The 21,514-nt window shown below is 42.6% G+C and overlaps 1 protein-coding gene and 1 long non-coding RNA gene across 3 annotated transcripts; one reads left to right on the top strand and one right to left on the bottom strand.

Moving 5' to 3' along the window:
• Window positions 1–130: 130 nt before the first annotated feature.
• LOC123470798 lies at window positions 131–884 on the top strand. Its single transcript, XR_006644634.1, has 2 exons — window positions 131–456; window positions 535–884. It is a non-coding gene; the product is annotated as an uncharacterized LOC123470798 (long non-coding RNA).
• On the bottom strand, window positions 506–20,422 carry LOC116918144 (carbonic anhydrase-related protein 10). 2 transcript variants are annotated; one of them, XM_045171623.1, is made up of 13 exons: window positions 20,269–20,422; window positions 18,994–19,167; window positions 17,862–18,293; window positions 17,639–17,781; window positions 7,983–8,033; window positions 6,113–6,249; window positions 4,995–5,186; window positions 4,755–4,850; window positions 2,926–2,998; window positions 2,615–2,805; window positions 2,333–2,515; window positions 1,375–1,423; window positions 506–1,110 (listed from the first exon to the last, which is right to left on the bottom strand). In XM_045171623.1, the coding sequence occupies exons 4-13, from the start codon at window positions 17,658–17,660 to the stop codon at window positions 1,088–1,090; spliced, it is 1,017 nt and encodes a 338-aa protein (XP_045027558.1). In that variant the 5' UTR covers window positions 17,661–17,781; window positions 17,862–18,293; window positions 18,994–19,167; window positions 20,269–20,422; the 3' UTR covers window positions 506–1,087. The 2 variants fall into 2 exon arrangements, with proteins under 2 accessions (XP_045027558.1, XP_045027557.1); XM_045171622.1 differs by lacking the exons at window positions 17,862–18,293; window positions 18,994–19,167; window positions 20,269–20,422 and adding an exon at window positions 11,102–11,298 and having other exon boundaries at window positions 17,639–17,761.
• Window positions 20,423–21,514: the final 1,092 nt, after the last annotated feature.

Raw genomic sequence — 21,514 nt, 5'->3', positions numbered from 1 at the left:
TGGTGGTCTGACGGCATTTTGTGTTTTGAACACCCTCTTACCCCCCCACCTTCCATAAAACGCTGTGCTTTCTTACTCCCGTTTTCACAGTCATTTGCCTCCATGTCCGACTACCAACCCCCCCCCCAGCTGCGTCCAAAGATAAAGAAACGACCCAACTTAAACTCAGCGTGTGGAAAAGAAAACAGTTCGAAAATAGTCAAACGGTGCACAGGGCGAAATGTCAACCATTTTTCAATTTTTTTTTTTATTATTCTTATTATTGTTATTCCGGCAACAACACGGCGGTTCTATTCAAAATCGGGTGACTTGAACATAACCGTCCAAAGCGGCGGGATACGCTTTCTTTTATCTCGCAAGTTTTTACAGCAACGTAGCGCTAAAATAAGCCTTCCAAGGTGGTTGCCCTGCCAACCATTTTACGTGTTGGCCACAACGGGGGCATCTAGTATCACGGTATTTTGTTACATTATTATTAGTTTTTTTTTCGATAACAATTCAGTCCTCAAGTGTTCCATTTTGTATTTGAGACAGCCCCCCTCCCGCAAAAATGCAAAGGTAAAGTCACGTTTGAAAACAAAATAATAATGCCAAAAGTATAAGACAAAATATGCGCTACACAAGATTACGTGTTTTCATTATTAGGTCTACACGTATCAGACCACACGGCCTCTACATCATTAATGTCTATATGTACACAGCACCCTTTAGCGTAAAACGAACTAAAACCTTTCGTCATCCATGGCAATTTTAAACATCCCAGTCTTTTACAACTCTTTTCAAAAATTGTGCCAATTAAATGGCCAAGAAGATGACTTGAACGGAAAAAGAAAAAGAAAAAAAATGAAAAATGAAAAATAAATAATAAATAATAGAACGACGAAGCTTAATGCCTTTGTTTTGCTTTCGCTATGCAGGGTGAAAAATGATTTTCAAGTGGAAGATGTGACGATGATGAAATAATGGCGGGACGACGATGAGTTGATGAAACCAGTTCATTTCTTCCGAATTGTTTTTTTCTTTTGTGGCGGATAGTTTTCGTTTCTTTTTACACGAGGATAAAGTTCCCGTCAGACGAATCAAGGCGTCACGGTTGCCAGAATGTGTTGGCTATGTCGCATAGAAACGAAGGCGGAAAAAGATGCGACATCCCATAAGAGAAAGAAAAAGTGGAAAGGAAAAGGTTAAGAAATTCAGATGAAAGGTCAATCCAAATGATTATAGGATGATAGACTAAATTCGTGTACGAGCTATGAAGAAGCTCTTTGATCTCAAACGCTTCATTTATGTACCATTACGCGAATCTAAGTCGCAGAAGCGGAGACAAAACGCGCACACCCACACACACACAAAAAGGATCAAGGAAAAACCAACCTCGGTAGTGCATATCCCGGTGCATCGTGGCACAAGCCTTTTCTCCTCGCTGCCATCGGATAAAAAAAAACAAAAAAGCAAATGTAAACGAGTTAAATCACCGTATTCTTCGTCTTTCTTAAAAAACAAGACAAGCCAACAAAAAAAAATTAGTTTTGGTGGCATGCCAACCCAACAATTGCAGTACGCCATAACCTTATCGAGTTGCGCGCAACTTAATAGCTAAAAGAATAAAAGTCGATGACATTTTAATGGGTTTTGCATAGTATTTCAACGTGACGGACCGAGTTGCGCGGATTCAAACAACGTTTCAACGATGCGCCTTGCATCCGTCACAATCGCGAAGCATTGCCAATCCAAAGACTTTGATCGTCGGTAGCTACGTACGTGGAAAAAGAGAAAAGGAAAAGCAAACAAAAAAACAAAAAGAAACACGACGTCCATCAAGAGATGGGCGGGAAAGAAAACCAAATCGAATTGCCTTGCGAACATTTCCGTCGTGCATTTCCCCTTTTCTGTACACTTTTCCAAGTGGGGAGAGTCAGAAAGCGTTAAACTTGATTAGCTTATCAACAACATCAAAATCTTTACCCCACTCCCCATTCCCTTTTCGAAACACCACCCCTCGATTCGCCTATACTTTGTGTTATCCGTTAATAGTGTCTCGGGCGTACAGCGAAAGCTGAACGAGGAGAAACAGACGGCGCCCTCCAAGCGTGGGCAAATATGACTGTTGGATCCGGATGGAATTGCTTTAGTTCGCCCTTTCACATCCGACATCTGTTTGAACTCGCAAGCTTCTTCCAGTACAAACAGAGGGCCAAACAAACAAAACAAAAAAACACAGGAAACGGAGAGCAAAATAGAATTTGGCATCCTGATTCTACAGAAACGCTTTTTAGGATGATCCTATTTCTCGCGACATCTACATAATTTAAAGACGAGAACGACATCCTACCTCTGATGAAGTGAAGTCAATATTGGTGCGGACGGGTCGATGATGAGTCGGCTGGATGGGCCGATAATTGTTGCCCATGGGATCAGCCGTTATTGACAAGGACGGCGACGAAAATGAAGACTTGATCAGTTGGTTGTGATTGGGATTGGGAGAACCTCGTTTCAAGCCCCTCAAGGCGTATAACTGTTGTGAAAAAGAGACGACACTCAAGTGCTGATTACAGCCAGACATTCAGACAACAACAAAAAAAGAGAATGAAAAGAGGGCAATGTCATCACAGACCTGTTGTTCGGTGATGTAAAGAGGACGGTTGAACACGATCCATGTGGCTGTTTCTTGGCACGCCGGAGTCGTAGCTGATCCTTCGTACGTGATGTAATAATCTGTTGGCGGTAAGAGGAGCTTGAGACTCAGCGCCGGCATGGGGCGCTCTTGACCTGGTTGGAGTAACCCTCTCTTCATCTTTGTCGAGCCTGAATTATAGAATTCGATTGTTAATCGTTTAGGGGAAAAAAACAAAAACAAGCCAATATAAAAAACGATGTAATGTTTTGCTGAACAAGAAGAATGAACGCATTTCACAGATGACTGACCGTGCCGCTCGATTTTCGTGATGTGCTCCATCAAGAGGCGAAACTCGGTCGTCTGCTGCGACGTATCTCCAATCTAGAGAAAGAAGAACCATTCGTTATTTGCACTAGAATAATACAACGCACCACACATAGACACACAAAACATAAAGAAAAAAAAAAACAATACAAAAGGATGGCCGGAAAGAGTTCAAGCGGCTGACAAATATCGCACAAGAAGAGTGGAGACAGTTGATTTATGGACTTTGGGGCCGCACGTCGGGAACACCGCTTGAGTGGGCGGTATGTTAGGGATGCATATATATATATGTATTTACAAACATGTCCTGATTAAAAAAAAAAAAAAAAAAAGGGCCTTGTATGCACTAGTGTAAGGTGGCAGAGAGGGAAATAAAAGGAGGAAAAAAATGTAGCGGGAGCGGCGGGGCGTGTCGGGTTTAAATGATCAATTGACAGACGGAGCCGGGAGTTGGACGACTGCAAAGGGGGCCCACAAAAGCACTCGCTTCAATGACTCCCCGGTCCCGAGTGTCGCCGCAGCGATCGGGCCATGGAAAAAGGAGCAAAAAAAAAAATAAAAATAACCGAAGGGAAAATAAAAACAGGCCCTTGGTGGGAGGAAGCAAAAGTGCAAGACAGGAAGCTCAGGAGAAGTAAATAAATAAGAGAAAAGTGGAATCATTTCCCAGAGGTAAAATACTTCATGTCCAGGATAGCCAGTCGTGTTGTAATACATCAAACAGTAAAATTGCTCCCTCAAATTAAAAATACAAAGGGAGACGGTATAAATAATAATAAAAAAATAATAATAATAAAAATAGAAATATCTGATAGAGTGCTGGCCAGAGCACAACATTGGATAGGTCACACCCTTTCAAGAACTTATCCAGCAGCAATACCTTTGCGTACCTGTCTGTATCCATTATTCCATGGTATCGATTGCGATCAGCCGAAACAAAACAAAAAGGGGGGGTTTGTGGATAAGATCATCAGCACCAAAAACGCAAAACACCCAGTCAATAACAAAAGCAAAGGCATGGGTGAAATCGATAGGATTGAAATCAATTGAGGTAGTGCAGAGTGAGTGCCCAGATAATTACGATCCGCGGACGTGTACACTACTATCGCATTCTCAAAAAGCGAAATTGGAAGGCCGTCCAGACATCACTACAAGCCATGTGGAAGGGAAAGAAACTGTCAAACAGTTTCAAACATTCAATCAGGATGCTGATTTCAATCGATGGGAAACTCACGCACTTGACGTTGAACGAAATTCGCCTTCCTAAGTCAACCACATCCCATTCCTAAAGTATGTACATCCTCGACATGGCCTGTGCTTAATTCCCTTTCGCTCATTCAGAATGGAACAAAGCAAAAAAAAAAAAAAGAAAAGTACAAGATTGATAGGTGGGTATAATGTAACGAAGAATAGCTTATGTGGCCTGGATCAAAGTCCTTCTCAACCGACCATTTCAACCCTGTTTCCACTCGGGTCAATTGGACGCAGGACATAATGGACGTCCATCGCGTGCTTCTAACTAAAAAAAGAGAGGGAAAAAAGGAGAACCTCGCGGCGCACAAGACAAGCGTCCAGGACGCGTTCGCGTGCGTAATGGCGCATCAAGGATCGTCTACTGGACAGTTGTAGGAAATAAGCATGACCTTTTTTTTGAAGCATGCATATAATAGTAAGTTTTTTTTTAAATAAAGGAAAAAAAAAAATGAATGATAATAACAACAACCATCTAAACGGTTCAGTTCGGGTGCATACCAGATCTAATTTAGTTGACGATTACCTACCAACAATCGAAATAGTACAGTTTGTGATGTACCTGGATAAGAACGGAGATGGCGACGATACCATGCGGCGATTCGAGCGCTTCGCTGTAAGTACTGTACAGTTGAGTGTTGAATCCGAAAACTTGCAACTAGATCGTTTAACAATCGGGGTCAATTAGAAAATAGCCTTTAAAAAAAACATGTTTTATTTCGAACGCGACATGGTCGTCGTTCATGTTTGTATCGTCCACTTATGCATTGTTTATACAAGACAAAATGCCGATGACATTTACCTCGGCGGGAAATGCCCGACCGGCGATCGTGTGCTCCGATCCCGACTGGTTGTTCAGTCCAAAGTGCAAGGCCATTTGGTGCCACTCGTATTTGTAAGAAAGTGGCCCTCCAGTCAGGTTGATGCTTGGCTTACTGCTATTGTCCACAGTGAAGATGAGGCCCTGGCCCATATTACTTAGGTAGCCAGCCACCTGATGAAAATGTTAAAAGGTCAAATTGGACTATAAACAAAGAACAATCAACGACGGCGAAAGACACACGCTGCCAGCATTGCACAAGCGTAACTAATGGCCTTAAAAACAAAAGAACAACCAACAGCAACCATAGAGCTTTCTACGTAAATGGAAAATTGTGGGAATGCACAAGAGCGTTGGCAACATCGTAATTGGGAATCACGCAGAGCTCAATAGACTGTGATGCGTGTACGAGTTGGTTGAAAATGAAGGCCTGGAATCGTACCGATGCTAATGCGAGGCCACGCCAATGCAATAGCAACCCAACGGAATAATCATCAGCCCTCGGTTTGCCTATCGTTTCATATCGAATGAGCTAGGCCAATAGTTAGCGAAGAGACGGTAGACTCTCGAAACTAATGATATACCAAAATCGAGAGACAAGGCGTTGGCGGTGATGTTCAAAGTTCCCTCACCACCTATCTAACCCTAGATTTATTTTCTTTTCAACATCTACTAGTCACAGCGAGCGGCAAGTCTCGATTCCACTCATCTCTTTCTCTTTCTTCTCTTAACCCGACATGATTATCACTCTACACTTTCGTCATTAGCCTTTCCCGCCACTTCGGCAAGCCCTTCAACTCGCTCCAATTGCAGCGCTGATATGACCCTGAAGACGGTAGAGTGCGTACACGGAAGATAAGGCTCGTGTTATTCAAAGTGACGGTATGAGAGTCGACCGCCTTTCTCAGTACTGGTTTGCCACGCCCTTCTTTATTAGCATCCTCTACCCTTGTTCCCGTCCCCCCTATTTGTTTTTTTTTTTACCCGGCAGGGAATCGGGATTACCGGGACACTATAGTGTCCAACAGGGTAAGGACTAATCATCGACAAGCACGCGCGTTGTTCACAATTAAATAGATGGCAATGATCAGTTATCTTACCGTGTTCTTATCGATATGAAGCGGTCGCAGGTTGGGATCGAAGAGGAGCTGAGACGGCTCAATGTTGATCGGTGATTGACGACGTCCTCGGTTGCACATGGACCATTCTGGATTGATCAGACCCCAAAATGCCGGTCCTGATACGTTTTAAAAAGAGATCAGATTATGGAAGCAAATGGACAAACATAATGGATCAACACAGACACGTCTACGCGTTGCGTCGCCTTTAATTGTTACAGGTAAACGAATAGTGGGAGATAAACACGGAGGGATACGTATAATAATAGGCTGTATGGCTAACTGTTTATATTTATATAGGGGATCGATGTCAACACAGTTGTCCGACCTCGACTTAAAAAAAAAAGAAATGTGAAAAGAGAATGGATGTAGTGGAGCGATCGATTTGCTTTGAGCGGAATCCAATTTCGAATCTAACCCTCCCCTGGAGATTGATCAAGTCTGATTCGATTGGCGCACTAGCAACTGATGATCGTCGTCGACGAGAAGAAGCCGGGGAAAAAAAGGGGGAGAAAAGAAATGGCGAGTGAGGAATAAGAAATAACACAAGAAAAATAGAAAAAAAGGACGAAGAATCGAATCGACATTTTCCTCAAAGAAGAAGTGAGAAACAAGAAAAAAAAAAAGAAAAGAACAACATCTAGCGGCATCGTCCGACATACTGGACACTGAACTAACCAATGTACACGAAATAGAAGAGAGAGAGAGGGAAGAAAAAAAAAAACTGATTAAATTCGATCGAACACGGCTGGTACAGCAATGGTCGACCATGCGATTGGGATCCTCCAAAGACCCGCTGAAAAAACCCCGCAAAGACAAACGAGAAATAGTCTAGGCACACACGTTAGTTTTTCTCAAACAAAAACAAAACAAAACAAAAAATTCTACGAGATGAAAACAAGGAACGTTGAAAATGGCGGTAGCCATGAAGGGGAAACGTTTTCTTGTCCGATATAGTCACGATACGAGAGGAAAGGCAAAGAAGGACGATGTGTAACTATAGTACGGGCGTGCAAGAGTGATCTCTCGGGATAGATAAAAGCTGAGAGAGGCTTTCCTTGCTCTCCTTTGCTCTACACAGTGTCGATCCCACTTTGCTCCTCGGCATTCCCGTTCGCTTCTTTTTCTTCCCCCCTTAGCTGCTATCGGTTTGGCTACGCTCACGTCGCTCACAACAACGAGACCCGAGTCGTCCTTCCGTCTCTTCCGTTTTAGGTAAACCTTTTTTCTTCTTCTTCTCGCCGTGACGCAAGTCTCTTGTGTTTCTATCTTTTCTATACGCCCTGAAACCCCTGCTCCGTTAGTCGACGTGGAACGCCTCGGTTAACGAGCCATTGTCCATGTACCACACTCTCGATACTATGTGTATACACAGACGGAAAGAAAAAAAAGAGGCGGTTCGCGCCGTCAGATACAGAAAAACTGCACAACACACAAAAACACCAACAAACATTTAGGGGGCCAGAGAACAGACGGGTGTAAAGAAAAGAAACCTTTCAACTGAAAGCGCCACATATCGATTGTGGCTCTGATATCTATACAATGAGCAGCGTACAACCAATTCCACACATATCGCATGGTAGGATTCCACTGGTGGTGAAACTTGTACGTGGAATAACAATTTAGACAGATTTGAGAGTCGAGGTAAAAGGGAACGACATTTAGCCTACGCAAACGCCTACCTACCACGCAGTACTAACTTGACAAACTAATATAAGAAATCTGTTACAACGCACACGTGCATGTTTAGGTCTGCATTTAGTTGTAAACATTTAGCTCTTGTTGTTGTTGATAAAAAGGAAAATCGATAAAATAGAACGAGCTGAAAGATCAGTTGAATCGACTGACTTACCTGAGATGCCCTCGTAGGTCCACCAGTCTTCCCACGAAACGGCTGAAGCCCCTGCGGTTGTTTTTCCCCAGTTAACAGCAGCACAACGCCATGTGATAGAAAAAGAAAAAAAAAAAAATCGTGAGTGTATGGAAAACGGAGAAAAGAAACAGGTTGAACAATGAGACTCTTAGGTAATGGATGTTGATACTAGCGAAAGGGCTGAATAACGTGGGCGATAAAAAAAAAAGGGTTTGACGTAACGCATGCAGTTCATTTTACAAAAGAAATTACTGGTAAGTAACAAACAGGGGAGAAATTTTTTTCTCTTTCATGTCGAGTTCACTTTCCTGTGAAGCTAATTGAACTCGTTAACAGGCAGTTCTCGCTGCAGTCAATACTTTGAAGCTTTTGAATTTAGAATTTTGTGTGTGTGTGTATCGGCTGCGAGTCCGTTCTATACGGGCATTGCACAAAAGTCAACACTCGAGTTTTGTGTAGGGCAGCCGTGATTTATTATTTAGTTCACTCGGCCGGCAGCCGCCACGTCTTTGACCGACGTGATAAAAAAAAAAAAACCTCAATTCTTAACAAGACAAAATGGAGAAAAAAAAAGGGGGGGGGGGTTACCTACTCTCCACCGCAAAAAAAAAAAAAAAAAAAAAAAAAAAGACAAAAGTAAGAAGTAAAAATAAATAGTAAGCAAAAGTTCGTTTGGTATTCCGTACGTGAACTGAACCTTTTCGGAAACGGTCAAAGAGGTTTGGTCGGTCCGTCTCGGGTAGCGCTCTACTGCCTTGACGGATACACAGTACAGACGAAGACTACCGGTTGGAATCGTCAAGCATCGCTGATTAGCTTTCTCTTCCTTCTCGGCAACTCCACCCTCATTTCTTTCTGCTCCCCCCTCTCCCCCCCCCCCTTTTTTTTTTGTCTATTTTATTTCTAGCTCGTTTCTCTAGTTTCGTTACTCCCTTGTTACAAGAGTCAACTCAGCGCTATTTCGATGTGCATTAAGCTCGAATCACCGGTCCGGACTCGGTGATTTTCCCCAATAGAGTTCTTCTTTAAATTGTTGGAGGAGAATGAAAAAAAATAAAATCAAATAAGCGAAGGAAAAAATAAAAAATAAAATACATAGCCAACGATTCGTTTGCACGCTGTAGGCTACCTAATTATGCTACAAAGTAAAAGGCAGTCGATGGATGCAAGTGAACTGCTGGTTAAACTATAGGACATTGCCATTTTCTGCTCAGTAGCTTTTATTTTGTTATTTTTCGAGAGATGGAGGAAGTGAAACACCGACGTGAGCACTAGACGGAAAGCTGTCCAGCAAAAAATATTTACTAGCAAAGTGACTAGGCCAGAATATTAGAGCGACGGAGAGGGAAGGGGACGCAGTCAGATGAACTGATTGATTGCAGGCAACGGCAGATCGGTAAGGGAGAAACGGAAGAGAGGGCAGAAAGTGGTTGCAATCCCAGTATAGATGATCGCAGGTGTGAATTACGACAGGTGAGCAATGATTCATCCTATAGTAGTCTATTTGTACTCTCTTCCACTTTTCTCTCAGTCTCACTCGCCTAATAATTCATAGTTCAATGATCAAGAAAAAAGTAATCACAAAAATGGGTCCTCCCAAGATGTCGTATGTGGTAATGGTTATCCAGTAACCATCATCTCTATTTTTCTTTCAAGTTTTTGAATCTGAACTGATCGACATTCGGAAGAAATAATAAAAAAAAAGACGAGATGCATCCGGATCGGGCGCTGAGCGACAGGGCTCGTTATCCGGTTAAGCGCGGATTGGCCTGACCTTATCCACGTGCAAACGCCGCAAGCATCACCGAGCGACCGTCAAAACACTCGGCGAGTCAACGCGCCGTGATGCCGTCGTTACACGTACGTTCATCGTCGACGGCGACGACGAGTCGAGGCCTCAACCCATCGTTAGCGTCGGCCCAAAGTGAATCGATTTCCCTTTGAACGCGGCACGGCAATCGACAGCTGATGAGATTCACTTTTTCTTCTTCCTTCATTCGCAGCAGAGATCGCGATCCCGATTTCCGTTCTATAGTGGACAATAACTGCCTTCAAACCTACGCCCTACTCCTAAGCTTTAGAGAGTACTGATCTAAAAGTGGGATGAAATTGCCTAAGAGGGGCATGTCTAGCGTGGATATCCAAGTCAAATTGACTCTTCAATGTATGTCGACGCTAGTTCAGGGGGAGAAAAAAAACCCCCCACCAAAACCGTTGCCAAAAATACACCTGTGTGAAGCCGCAGTTTCGCCCTTTGATTTTCGACTACACTGAAGTTTGGGTGCTTTGAGTGCTACCCAAAACATGTCGGTACAAGCCCAAGCCCCTCACGATGAGTCCGCCTTTGCGGTTGAACGGCGTGGCCCTACGCACACAAGGCAATTCAGCTCTAATTCAAAACTTGTGCTATTATAATTTGCCATCGTCGAGTCGAAGGCTATCAACGATGCAAAGTCCAATTTTCCTTTAGCACAGGATACTGAAATAACCGACATTAGAATCAACACTGCGAGAAACCTATAGTCAAACTGGAATCTAGACGAGCTTTACGTCTGTTTGCTTTCCGACACTCGACTAGCTGCGTTATAACGATTTCACTGCCATTGATGATGGGCTAGTTGATGCCTCTTATAGCTCCACTGTTTACCAGGTGAGAGTGAATAGCCGAGCAAAGAGGTTGAGCCATCAAAAGCAGTTGCCGAGAAAGGCAGAGACATACAACAGAGCGAGATGGAAAGACAGAGCTCTCTCTGCTAATGAATTCATTAGCTGATTTGTTGTGGCAAGTTGTTGGCGCGCGGTGTGTAGCGCATCAAAGAAAACAAAATAAGAACACGGCAAAACCTTCCCTCGCTATACTAATATCAACATGAAATACTACCAGGCATTCGCCTTGACTGTTTGACGTTCCAACGATGATAAACTAAGTTACATATATACGTATATGACATCTAATTGGTTGCACACTTAGAAACTAAAGGGAGCTCTGCACGATTTTGTTAGGCGGGTTCGAAAAAAAAAACCAAAAAAAAACGGTAGTCTAGACAATGAGGATTCATCGTGCATTGGCTTGTTGACTTTAGCGTGAAAGTGCGTACCTTGCGGCTGGTGATGGATGAGAATCCACGGCATCCAGAAACCCTGTAGGGCTGTAACAAATAGTAACGAAGACATGTATGCCTTGACGAAGGATAAGGAAAACAAAAATGACGATGCGCTGGTCACTGTTGTTCTCGTTTCGAATTGCCCGCCGGATCCCAGAAGGCGTTGGACGAGCCCCATTTCTGGTTACGAGCTTGTTATACCAATGAAACACACAGGAACGGAATAATCAGTGTTTGTCGTTTGCCAGAAAAAAAAAATAATAATAATAAACAATCAAGGGGAGTTGATCTCTGAATAGGTAAATTGTACTAGTAGCCAGAAAGAAGGTGGCAAACAGAGCTGCAACAATTGAAACGAGAGTAGTACGGCAACGGCCACTTCTGGCTGGCTTCTGCCACCTGGTTGACACGCAACGGCGGTATATACATCTATAAACGCCGACACGGCCGCTTCGGCCGAGTTCTTCTCCATAGACGGAATCGCTTTTGACCTGCGATGCGCACGCATACCTTTTCTATCTCGCTGTCTAAAAGTCCTTTCACTTATTCCTCTTTCGTACCCCCCCCCCCTCTCTCTCTCACTAAATGGAATACTACCTGTACGTTTGCACAGCATTAGTGGTATTATTGTCCTCCCCCCCCTTTTTTTTAACCTTACCCTTGCAGCTGATTTTACAAATGCGCCTCAACGTTTCGGTATTCGTTTAGTCGGCTCATATTTCCTTATCCCCAACTTCATGGGGGTTGGGCACTCAACAGAATACGAGAAAAAAAAAAAATAGGGCATGAAATGAAAATGGTAAAACAAAAAGGAAATTCTCGAGGTAAAATGTCCAGCTTTAAGAACGCATTTTGAGGGAATCTAAACCAGATGAATGACCATAAACAGATATGACCGGGGCTATGAAAAGTCGTTGTTTTTTATGGAAAATACTTTGTCCATCCCATCCCATTGCAGTTTCATGAAAGTGTGTTATAATAAGTGCACGCGAGTTGATGCTTTCAGTTTCGTTCGACTGGTGTCTCCTAGCCTTTTGATTTTGATGACATTTCCTCCTACTTCTCGTTCCATCGCCCACCTCTTTCTACCTCCACTCACAGATCTTATTCCATTCATCGATCAAATTATATCCAAAAGTATGTAGGGCTTTACATCCACCCGTCTATCCTCTTGCTCTTCCAGATTTAAATATTTTTTGTTTTTTGTATGACACATGTGACCTTTCCCATAGGGCAAAATGTGTCACTTCAAAATAGAAAAAAGGGTGAACAGCAATATTTCTCGTTTGTTTCAACTTCCGGTAGTGCTGTACCAATTAAATGCAAATACAATAACAAAGAACAAGAAGAAAAAAAACGGTGGAGGAGAGAAACGTCACATTCTCTTTATAAAAAAAAAAAAAAATCATAAAAATGAAGAGCAAAACAAAAACTTATTGTCTGAAAATGACAAATCAGAAATCATTAGCGACCGGAGCTAATGAGATGCACAATCAGCGCCTCTCTTATTTCATCCCATCTCGCTCCATTGTATTAGATAAGCAGATGCAAACGGAAATCCTCCATGCCGTGTTTATTTGCACGACAAGTAACGGACGAATAAGACTCGAGAAAAAGGACGGAAAACAGCACAACTCTAACGGTACAAGCCCTAGCTTTCGTTTATCGATCTGCAGGCCAATTACGTTGACGCTGAAAAAAAAAAAAGTCCTTATGCTGATTGTCGATCTTCTTATCTTATTTGTATTTCGATGCCACGGGATTATTTTTATTCGACTACAGGAAAAGGAGACGCGCCCATCGGAGAAGATAGGTTCACACGAACTGCACTTCACTCACGTGACTAATTTCTCATTTGTATTCGCAGATTTGAATCCACTAAATTAGAGAAATGCGTCAGAAAAGACACAAACCGAGTAGATATGTTATACGTGTTGATTACTCTCTGAGAAAAACAACACCAGGCATCGACACTTTGGCGCGTCCTCAACATTTCCTTGCGACACAACGCACGACACACATCGAACGAAACAAATGAAGAAAGATGAAAGGCACCAGATAAAAGCGCCAGCCAAATTTTTCTGCTATTGTTTTGTTCTATCATAATCAAGACGGCATGTAGTAAAAAAAAAAAAACGGTATCTGGTACGCGGATACCGTTCTCAGTTGCAATGCAAATGGATGCGTGAATCAAAAGAGTCAAAGAAACAAAAGAGCAAAGGGTTGTTGCTCTGTTGGGTTCGTCACCGAGAGTTGCGCAGTTCAAAGATAGATTATAAAAAGGGGAAAAGGCAAGTTGATTGTTTTGTTTTTCTTTTGGGAAAATCATCCACCCCTCCGAGAAGAAAAGATTCAGAAAGCCCAGCATTTGTCCTTGCCAGTCAAGTCGATCGATTTCCCCCGCTCCGGACTTAAGCGATACGTATGGATAGTGCCTTTATGTGTACTTGTAAAAAACTGATTTAATGTCACTAGCAAATCCTAGACATTCAACGGCGAAAACGAGAACGTTAGCGAAGAGAACGTCCGGGATTCCCATGGATACGATACGAATACATCTGTAAAACGCGAGATCGATAGAATTGCATAGTTGCAATCGTTAATCGATATTCAACAATAGTTTGAATCGGAAATCTGCCAGTCAAACTGTCACTATCAAAAATCTTCAGCTAGCCTTCTCTTCAACTTTGACCGAACTGTTGGGCACGCGACGGCCAGCGGAATAAGAAAGTGAAATGAAACAAATGGCTGGTACACTACGCATTGTGATACGGAAAAAGAGACTCGACGGATGTGGCACTTGGCCAAACTGATACATCAGAAAAGGGCAGCAGCAGCAGGTGGCGAACTTCCCACAGTGCTTGATATTCATTCTAAACCTTTTTTCTTGCTACAAGCAAGGCTCTCCTCCATCCTCCTTATCTAGCTGTCTGTCTCACGCTGCCTTCTACGTCCGCAGTCGTTTTTCTGCCCGCCCCCAGTCCTCTTTCTCGTGCACGTAGGACAATCGATTGATTTCATTTTATTGGCAGTTGGTGGTGATGTCACCTGTTTCATATAGAGATAAGAATGTGTTGCCTTCACACGAAACTAGGGAAACGATAGAAAAACGAGTGTCAATGTGATCTCCAGTGAACTCTGGGAGGCGACTGCTACAACACCATCTGACATCGGTGCATCGCTAGTTTGTCTAACATACGCTTACTGTTCTTTCCATGAATGATTGAATGGCCCAATTTTTATTGCGATTTCTACAGTAGCAAGGGGAGAAAAAGAAGCTGATTAGCAATTTGTTGACATTTAGGATATTCGATCGAGCATTGTGGTGAATAACGCTTGCTGTCCTAGTAGTAATATAAATTGCAGGAGGACTAAAAGCAGAACGAGATACCTTCCAACGGTGTGACACACAGAATCCCTAGACATACAACGACTTACAAGCAGAGTGACTGGAACGTAAAGGGTGGCGAAGTCACGCATGAGAAAAGGCCAGTCCCTTTTCGTTTTTCCTAGAAGTGCGTACGATCTAAACACGTTGAAAATCGGCAAACGCGATAGCGCATTCCTCCCCACGCGGTCTAAAACGCTATTATAAAGGTTTCGTAATCAACAATTCAGTGAATTATTTAGTAGGAAAACAACAAAGCAACGGCAGTTGAAGTTCAGCATCCACCAGGTGTTAGAGACACGCCTAGGTTTTGTAAAAATCAATCGATTGGTAAGCAGATTCTAAAATAAATCTGACAAAATAAATTGCCACTTTCTAACCATACAAACAACAACAAAAACGGTTGCAAAAAAAACCGTTAGCGCGCATATGCCTATGGATCCTCCGGCTTTCACACCCCCACCATTCTACGACGCTGTATGGCCTATCCCTTTGCCAGCAATAATGCTGACCACTGCTATTCATACAGTCCAAGCGTCGTCCAATTTGAAGTAGTTGGTCACGCCAGCGGCTTGGTTATCATCCCCCCCTCCGTCCCTCTTTCCATACGGGGCCCTCGACAGTGGCAGAACACAACACGAAATCCATTTATTTATACATTCCAAACCTCTTTCTTTATATAGTGAAAATAGCCAGCTATGTAGATATATATAAGCACGGATACATATCTCTCCTGATATACCCCCCCGTTCTGACTAAGAGTCTCCAGTTTGGGGTGGAGTCGACGCGCAGCCAAAAGAAGAAAGAAAAAAAAAACAGTGAACAAAAAAAGAGAGGGAATATAAAGGCAGGTGCTTTACGATCGTCGTGCGGTTAACGAGGCCACCGGAATTCAGACCCGTTCTCTTTTCCCCTATGTGGTATGTGGCTCGAGTTTGCATGTTGAATGGCTCCCGTGAGGAGAAGCCGTTCCTGCGGGATCTTCACCATCGTCCCCCCCCGCCTTCTCTCATTCTTTTTTTTTTCCTCTTCCCCTTGCTGTCCGTGTAGGTATTATTCTTTGACTGTTTGCCATACCGCCTGTGCTGCTAGTGGGAGGAGTGGGAAGCGAATGGGAGAAACAGCACACACACACACACACAAAAGAGAGCAAAAGAAAAGAGGAAAGTCTTTTGCGAGTTGTATCCATTCTAATGAGATACCGACACGACATTCGACCCTGACCGGTCATTTTCAAACCCAACATGACGCGTTTATACTTGTATAAACTAACATGAGGCTTCCCTTTTCCTGTTTTTTTCCCCTTCTTTTTGTTGTCTCGTTGATACAAATATAACCGTAGCGCTTCAAAATATGTGACACATTAGCAAGCAAGGGTGTAGGAGCTAACGACACTTTGACAGCCGTAAGCACACCGACGAAAAAGTCGAGATTCGAACGTGAAAGAAAATCAATAAAACGATTCGTCAAGTCTGACTTGCCGTGTAGACTTATAGGTCGGTGGGAAATTATAGCATTGCTATGAATCCCAAGAGGAATCAATCAATGATTATAATACAAGGCACAGTGGGTAATAGAGGACAGAAACCAGCGCGAATGGAGGTAATAGTATTTTAACGGATGGGCGTCGAATGATTCCATCAACGGGTATTAAACCGAGAGACGAGCTGACCACTAAAACATGGATTAACGACCGTGGGTGCAAGATCACTGCCGTTCCAGGTTTTCGTGAAGATTCTCTTTTCGCACGAAGACAATTCACTTGGACTTTCCTTCGTTGCGGAAACAATGAGATGGGACCCTAACAACTCGCAACTTCTTAACTCAATCAAATCAGCTGTTGACGCGACAAGGCATTCCCCCTAATCATGTCACCGTTTCAGGCGGAACCTCCCTAGGCTAATACTAATCTTTCTTATGGACAAGAGGCAAACAAAGTGTGAAGCGTCACTAGCCAAAAGTACTTCCAAGCGTTTGCCGTTTTCCCCTAATTAAATGCGCTTATAATTTTGGACGGTTGAGTGGTGCGGTTGTATGCAGACGGCAGAGAACGCGGGAATGAAACAGGCTCATTCCTACAGACCGAGGAACTCGACTGGCACAATGCATGTGAACTTAACCCTCCCTCAGCTCGGCTTCTTTTTCGCTCATCCTGTCTACACACACAAGCGAAGGCAGCATGGTAAAAGAGTGTTACGCAGGAAGGGCAAAACTTGGCGTAGTAGAACTATAGAACAGAATCCCCGGGATTGCCGGACGAGCGAAACTTGCCACTCTTTGTGTGTACACACATGTATGGGATGTGGATTCATAAGACTTTCATCCGGAACGGGACGCTTGGGCCCCTTTTGAGTGGTGTAAAAGATGTTGCTCGTCACCGAGTCAGAACTCTGCAAGGCTTTTTTCTCTTTAAAAGAGAACGAACGAACGAAGAAAAAAATAGGGAGGACGAAAGAGATGTACACGTAAGTCATCAAACATTACAAGAGGAGATATATACGGGGAGAGATGCAAGCATCAATACAGGGTAATCTCTCTAGAGAATCAAGAGCGTAGGCATTTTGGGGCAACACTCCTCCACCTTCGCATCTCGTTACGAAGTGGTACGCAATCTCACCAGATCATTTGCATAACAGAAGTCAATCAATGCCCTTCTTCTATCCACCTACCCGAGACGTGCACTGCACATAGGCTACATGCAACTTGATGCATAATCTATGGAGAAGCTGAGTATAACCGACACTACACAAAGATGAATAGTGGCCAAAAGTTTTGATATAAAACAGAAATTGAAAAGTGAAACATTTATGACGGTTCCCCGTATGTTGCTCGTTTGGTTCCCAGTTTTTGGAATTCAAACGGGACGGTAGAAAAGAAACTGATAAAAGAAAAATGGAAAACCTCGCCTCTGACATGGGGGAAAAAAGTTAAAAGAAAAAAGAAGATAACAATAGGAACTGAATGTCGACTAGTTTGTGTTCTTACAATAACACTCTTTACAAACAACAGACAAGACCGAAAAAAGGGGGAAAGAAAAAAAAAAGTTTGGTGCATCGGTCGAAAATGCCAACAGCAGTGGTGATTGTGTCGATTGAAAAGATGGGAAAGTACAACGTAGAAAGAAAAAAAAAAAAAGTTCCTACCTTTTGTCAGCACCCCGCACATCCACGCGCAAAGCTCTTCCTTCTTTCTCTAAAGAGTTTTTTTTTTTTCTCACAGCGGAGTAGAAGACGAAAAAGACAACCAATAAAATCACGTGTGGTGAACGACTTCCAAGGTGAGAAAACTAATTCAATCATAACAGGAAAAAAAAAAAACAATAAATCATCAATCAATTCTTTCCGTTTTCAATCTATGTTACATTACCTTGGATATGGAGTGCATGGTGGTATCCTACATTAGATGTTATTAGACTTTCTTGTGTGCGCAGTGTATGCTTGCATAAGCGTACATGTTTGACGGAACGTGTTGGCGGTTCGGGTGTTACCCTTGTCACGCAGTCACGTTCGTTTGCTGAGAAGAAGAAAGGTAAAAAGTGCGATGGGAATACATCCAACTGTCCCATCCACTGTATCGTGTGTCGGACATCATCGCGTGAAAATGCACTAGACGGCCATCCATAAATTACGGGTCGTCATCGACCAAAAAAACAGACGAAAACGTCCATCACTCGGCTCCGCGATGCCATGTCGACAACTGCCTCTTGGATTCGTTGAAATATTTTTTTTCGAACCATCGAGCCCTGACTGCATAAGGTAAATAAGTCCGGGCAAGGCGGAGTAGCACGCTGGGAAAAACCTTGAAAGGATTAAGAAAACACATTAGGCTTTTAAGATGTAAGTTTCTTGCTTTACTGCATTACGTATTCCTATATCCCCTTCATCACTAGCCTTATGGAACACCCTTGGAACCTAATTGTTCTCGTTGCTTTTTAAAATTTTCGACCTCTCCGCCATCTATTTTATCTCTAGAAGAATAAAAAAAAAGGTGTTTAAACTACGTCTGTCGCTTTTCTCGTTCCCAAACTCATTATTTTACACGGCCACAGATATTTTCTTCTCACGCACTGCCGCACGTTTTAGAATATTTATTATTCAGACTCTTTCAGTCACCAGCAAACCTCCATTTTTTCAAACTACTTTTGCCTGTTTACAAATGTCATCCTTTATTAATTGTTCGTGACATTGATCGATCACGCTATCGCTGAATAATCTATTCTCCCGCAATAGTCTTCAACTAGTTGACATACCCCACATGACACAAAACCTTGCGATTGTAACCCATGGGCAATATTTTCCTGGCAGCTCAACGCGACTATAAAGGTCAAAAACTTCACACGATTTGCTACAAAATGTCCTAGAAAACATGACAGGTTACCGTCAGTTTTTTTTTCTGTGGAGTGAAAGAAAACAGACAGGTAGCTAGTTTTTAACGTTAGATTTTCCGAACGCCAGTATAGCAGAGCTTTAATTTATCTAAAATTATGCAAGTCTCTTACCATCAGCAGCAGTTATGAATGAAAGACTCTCAAAGATTGTTTGTGAATCTTTCGGCAACCTCCGCGACGCCAAACATACGATGGGAGGTTAGCATCAATCATTGCCCTTCATAGACCTTTCCACCATCCTTGCTGTGCTGATTTTCCGACAGCCTTGGGTAAGATTTGTGTCATCTGGAAAACCAATTTGAAACGTTTAATAAATATGGAGAATCTGAATTTTCTTTCTACAATCACAGCAACTATACATGTAATCACAAAGCATATCCCTGAATGTACTTTTCTTTTTTTCTTAACTAAAAGTACACAATGAGGAACACGAAAGGAATTATGGGGGACATCACACTGCAACCTTTAGAAGCTCATGGAACTGTTGGGAGCACTTGTGATAAATGGTAGGCACTTGACATCCACCTCTGTCCTTTTATTTTTTCTCAGAATAACAATTTTTTAAAACTTTACTTTTGCTATCACTCGTAGATATGTAGTCGAGAGTGCCTTCCAACACGACACCGTCAGTTAATTAGAGTTCGCGTGACGCATATACACAGACAGGAAGTATCTGAACAGAAAGCGATGGAAGTGGGGGAAAAAAGACGAATCCAAATAAAAAAAGACGGCTCAAGTAAGAATTCTTTCCAATATGCATCAACGTTTGTGTACAAGCAAACAAAACGACCTACAAACAAAAAAACAAAAAAACAAAAAAAAAAAATCCAAAAAACAACAAAGAAAAAGGCGGGAAGCAAAGAAAACGAGAAGCTTAGCTGACCTTTCCGTTGGCCAAGCAGAACATCTCGTCAGGTTATTAATTCAAGACAATTTCGAGGATAACGCTCTGGTTTCAAACGAAAGATATCACGATCTATCCTACACATCTCTAACGGAAAACGTTTTCGAATAATGGGAGGTATCCGATGTGAACGATTCGGCCTTGGAAAATGCTCGAGCCGGACTGTACAATAAACCCACAAAGAAAGGGTTTCTTTTCAGCATATTTGAAAAAACAAAAGAAGTCTCAGTAAGAAAAACTAAAGAGAAGGAAGCAGATTTCAAATGCAAATCCCTCTTTGCTTGGATCACACTGGTAATAAAAGAAAAAGGATCATTCTTCTTCTGGCTCTACGTCTCTCACTATCACGAGGGATTTGTCTACGGGTTGCTTTTTCATTCTTTTCTGTTGTATTGTTGTGTTAGCCACAATCCAAAAACAAAATGTAGTACGAATCAGGAAGAAGCTAACCTTTGCTACAACATGAGAAAAAGAAACTGTACCTTTTATGTCGTTGTGGATTAAATGAACTGAACAGCACGAAACAATAAGAAGCCATTACACGTGGCTTGATGTATAAGACGGACTAATCGGAAGGGTAAAGAAGAACGAAAAAACAACTAAGGCTTCCCCACATTCACCCCACAAAAAGGAAATGCCCTAAACGGTTGCCAGATTATCCCAGATAATCCCTGAAAATAAAAATTCAAAAACTTTTTTTTTAATTAGAACATTTTAAAAATCTGGAAATCTCATAAAGAACCAAAAAAAAGAAATTCCCAACGATTTCCCTTTCTTTTTTTAAATATCTTCTCATTTGGGAATCATGTGCTGCTTAGTCGTCAGATGGCGTTAGTATCCTTTTAAAAACTATCGCTAGATGTCACGAGTCAACTATAACAGACCCATTTTACCTATGGAATCAGGTGCCATCTGCCATACTCTGAAGAGATACATGGTCTTAAAAAAGGGGAAAAAGAAAAGAATTAGGCAATTATATCAAAGTGGGTCCCAACAACCGAACAGCGGACGCTTCTTCCAAGTATGATTGAAGCGTTTGCATTGTCGGTGAAGGAGCCGTGCTAGTCAAAAAAAAGAAAAAGAAAGAACCTGTTTTCGTTTTTCTCCTTTTTTTTTCCCCCTTTATTTATTTATTTATTTTTTTCTTTCCGCGACAGCTTCCCCAGCGCGCTCTCGAATGGATGAATTCACACATCACGCGCGGCGATGGATAATGGAGCGGGCCGGCACAGCAAGCCGAAATCACCTGTTGCCGGACTCATTCCATTTATTTATTTTCATGGGCCTCTTCTTTTTCCTCTTTAATGTCCGGCGTGTCGGCGTCGGCAGCTATTGCGCAGAGAAGCAGCAGCCCGTCGGGTTGTGTTAATTGGCCGCAAACTTCAATCCCCTTTTTATACGAAAAGCTGCGGCAAAATTCAGCCTCGTTGTTGGCGTGACGGTCGTGACCGGCGGCTACAGAATCCGAAGATATCTCAAAGTTTTTAATAGTTGGTGCGTGTGCTCATCGGAGTCTCCCAAATCACTCTTATTTCTTTTTCATTCTCTATCACATTGTCATCTGGTTGATTGCGTCTCTCTCTCTCTCTCTCCCCGTTTGCTAAACCCTCTCATTTCTCAACTCAGCAGGACTGTCTGATTCTGTTTTCCAACAGGATGGGCATCACGAATTCAGGCCGCGTTCTATTTACGGCCGTAATGACGATGGCGGTTAATATAACGGAGCAG

This window comes from Daphnia magna, linkage group LG3 (assembly GCF_020631705.1).
Source record: "Daphnia magna isolate NIES linkage group LG3, ASM2063170v1.1, whole genome shotgun sequence".
In the NCBI taxonomy this organism is placed as follows: Eukaryota; Metazoa; Arthropoda; class Branchiopoda; order Diplostraca; family Daphniidae; genus Daphnia; species Daphnia magna.
This window is presented reverse-complemented; position numbering and strand designations above follow the sequence as displayed.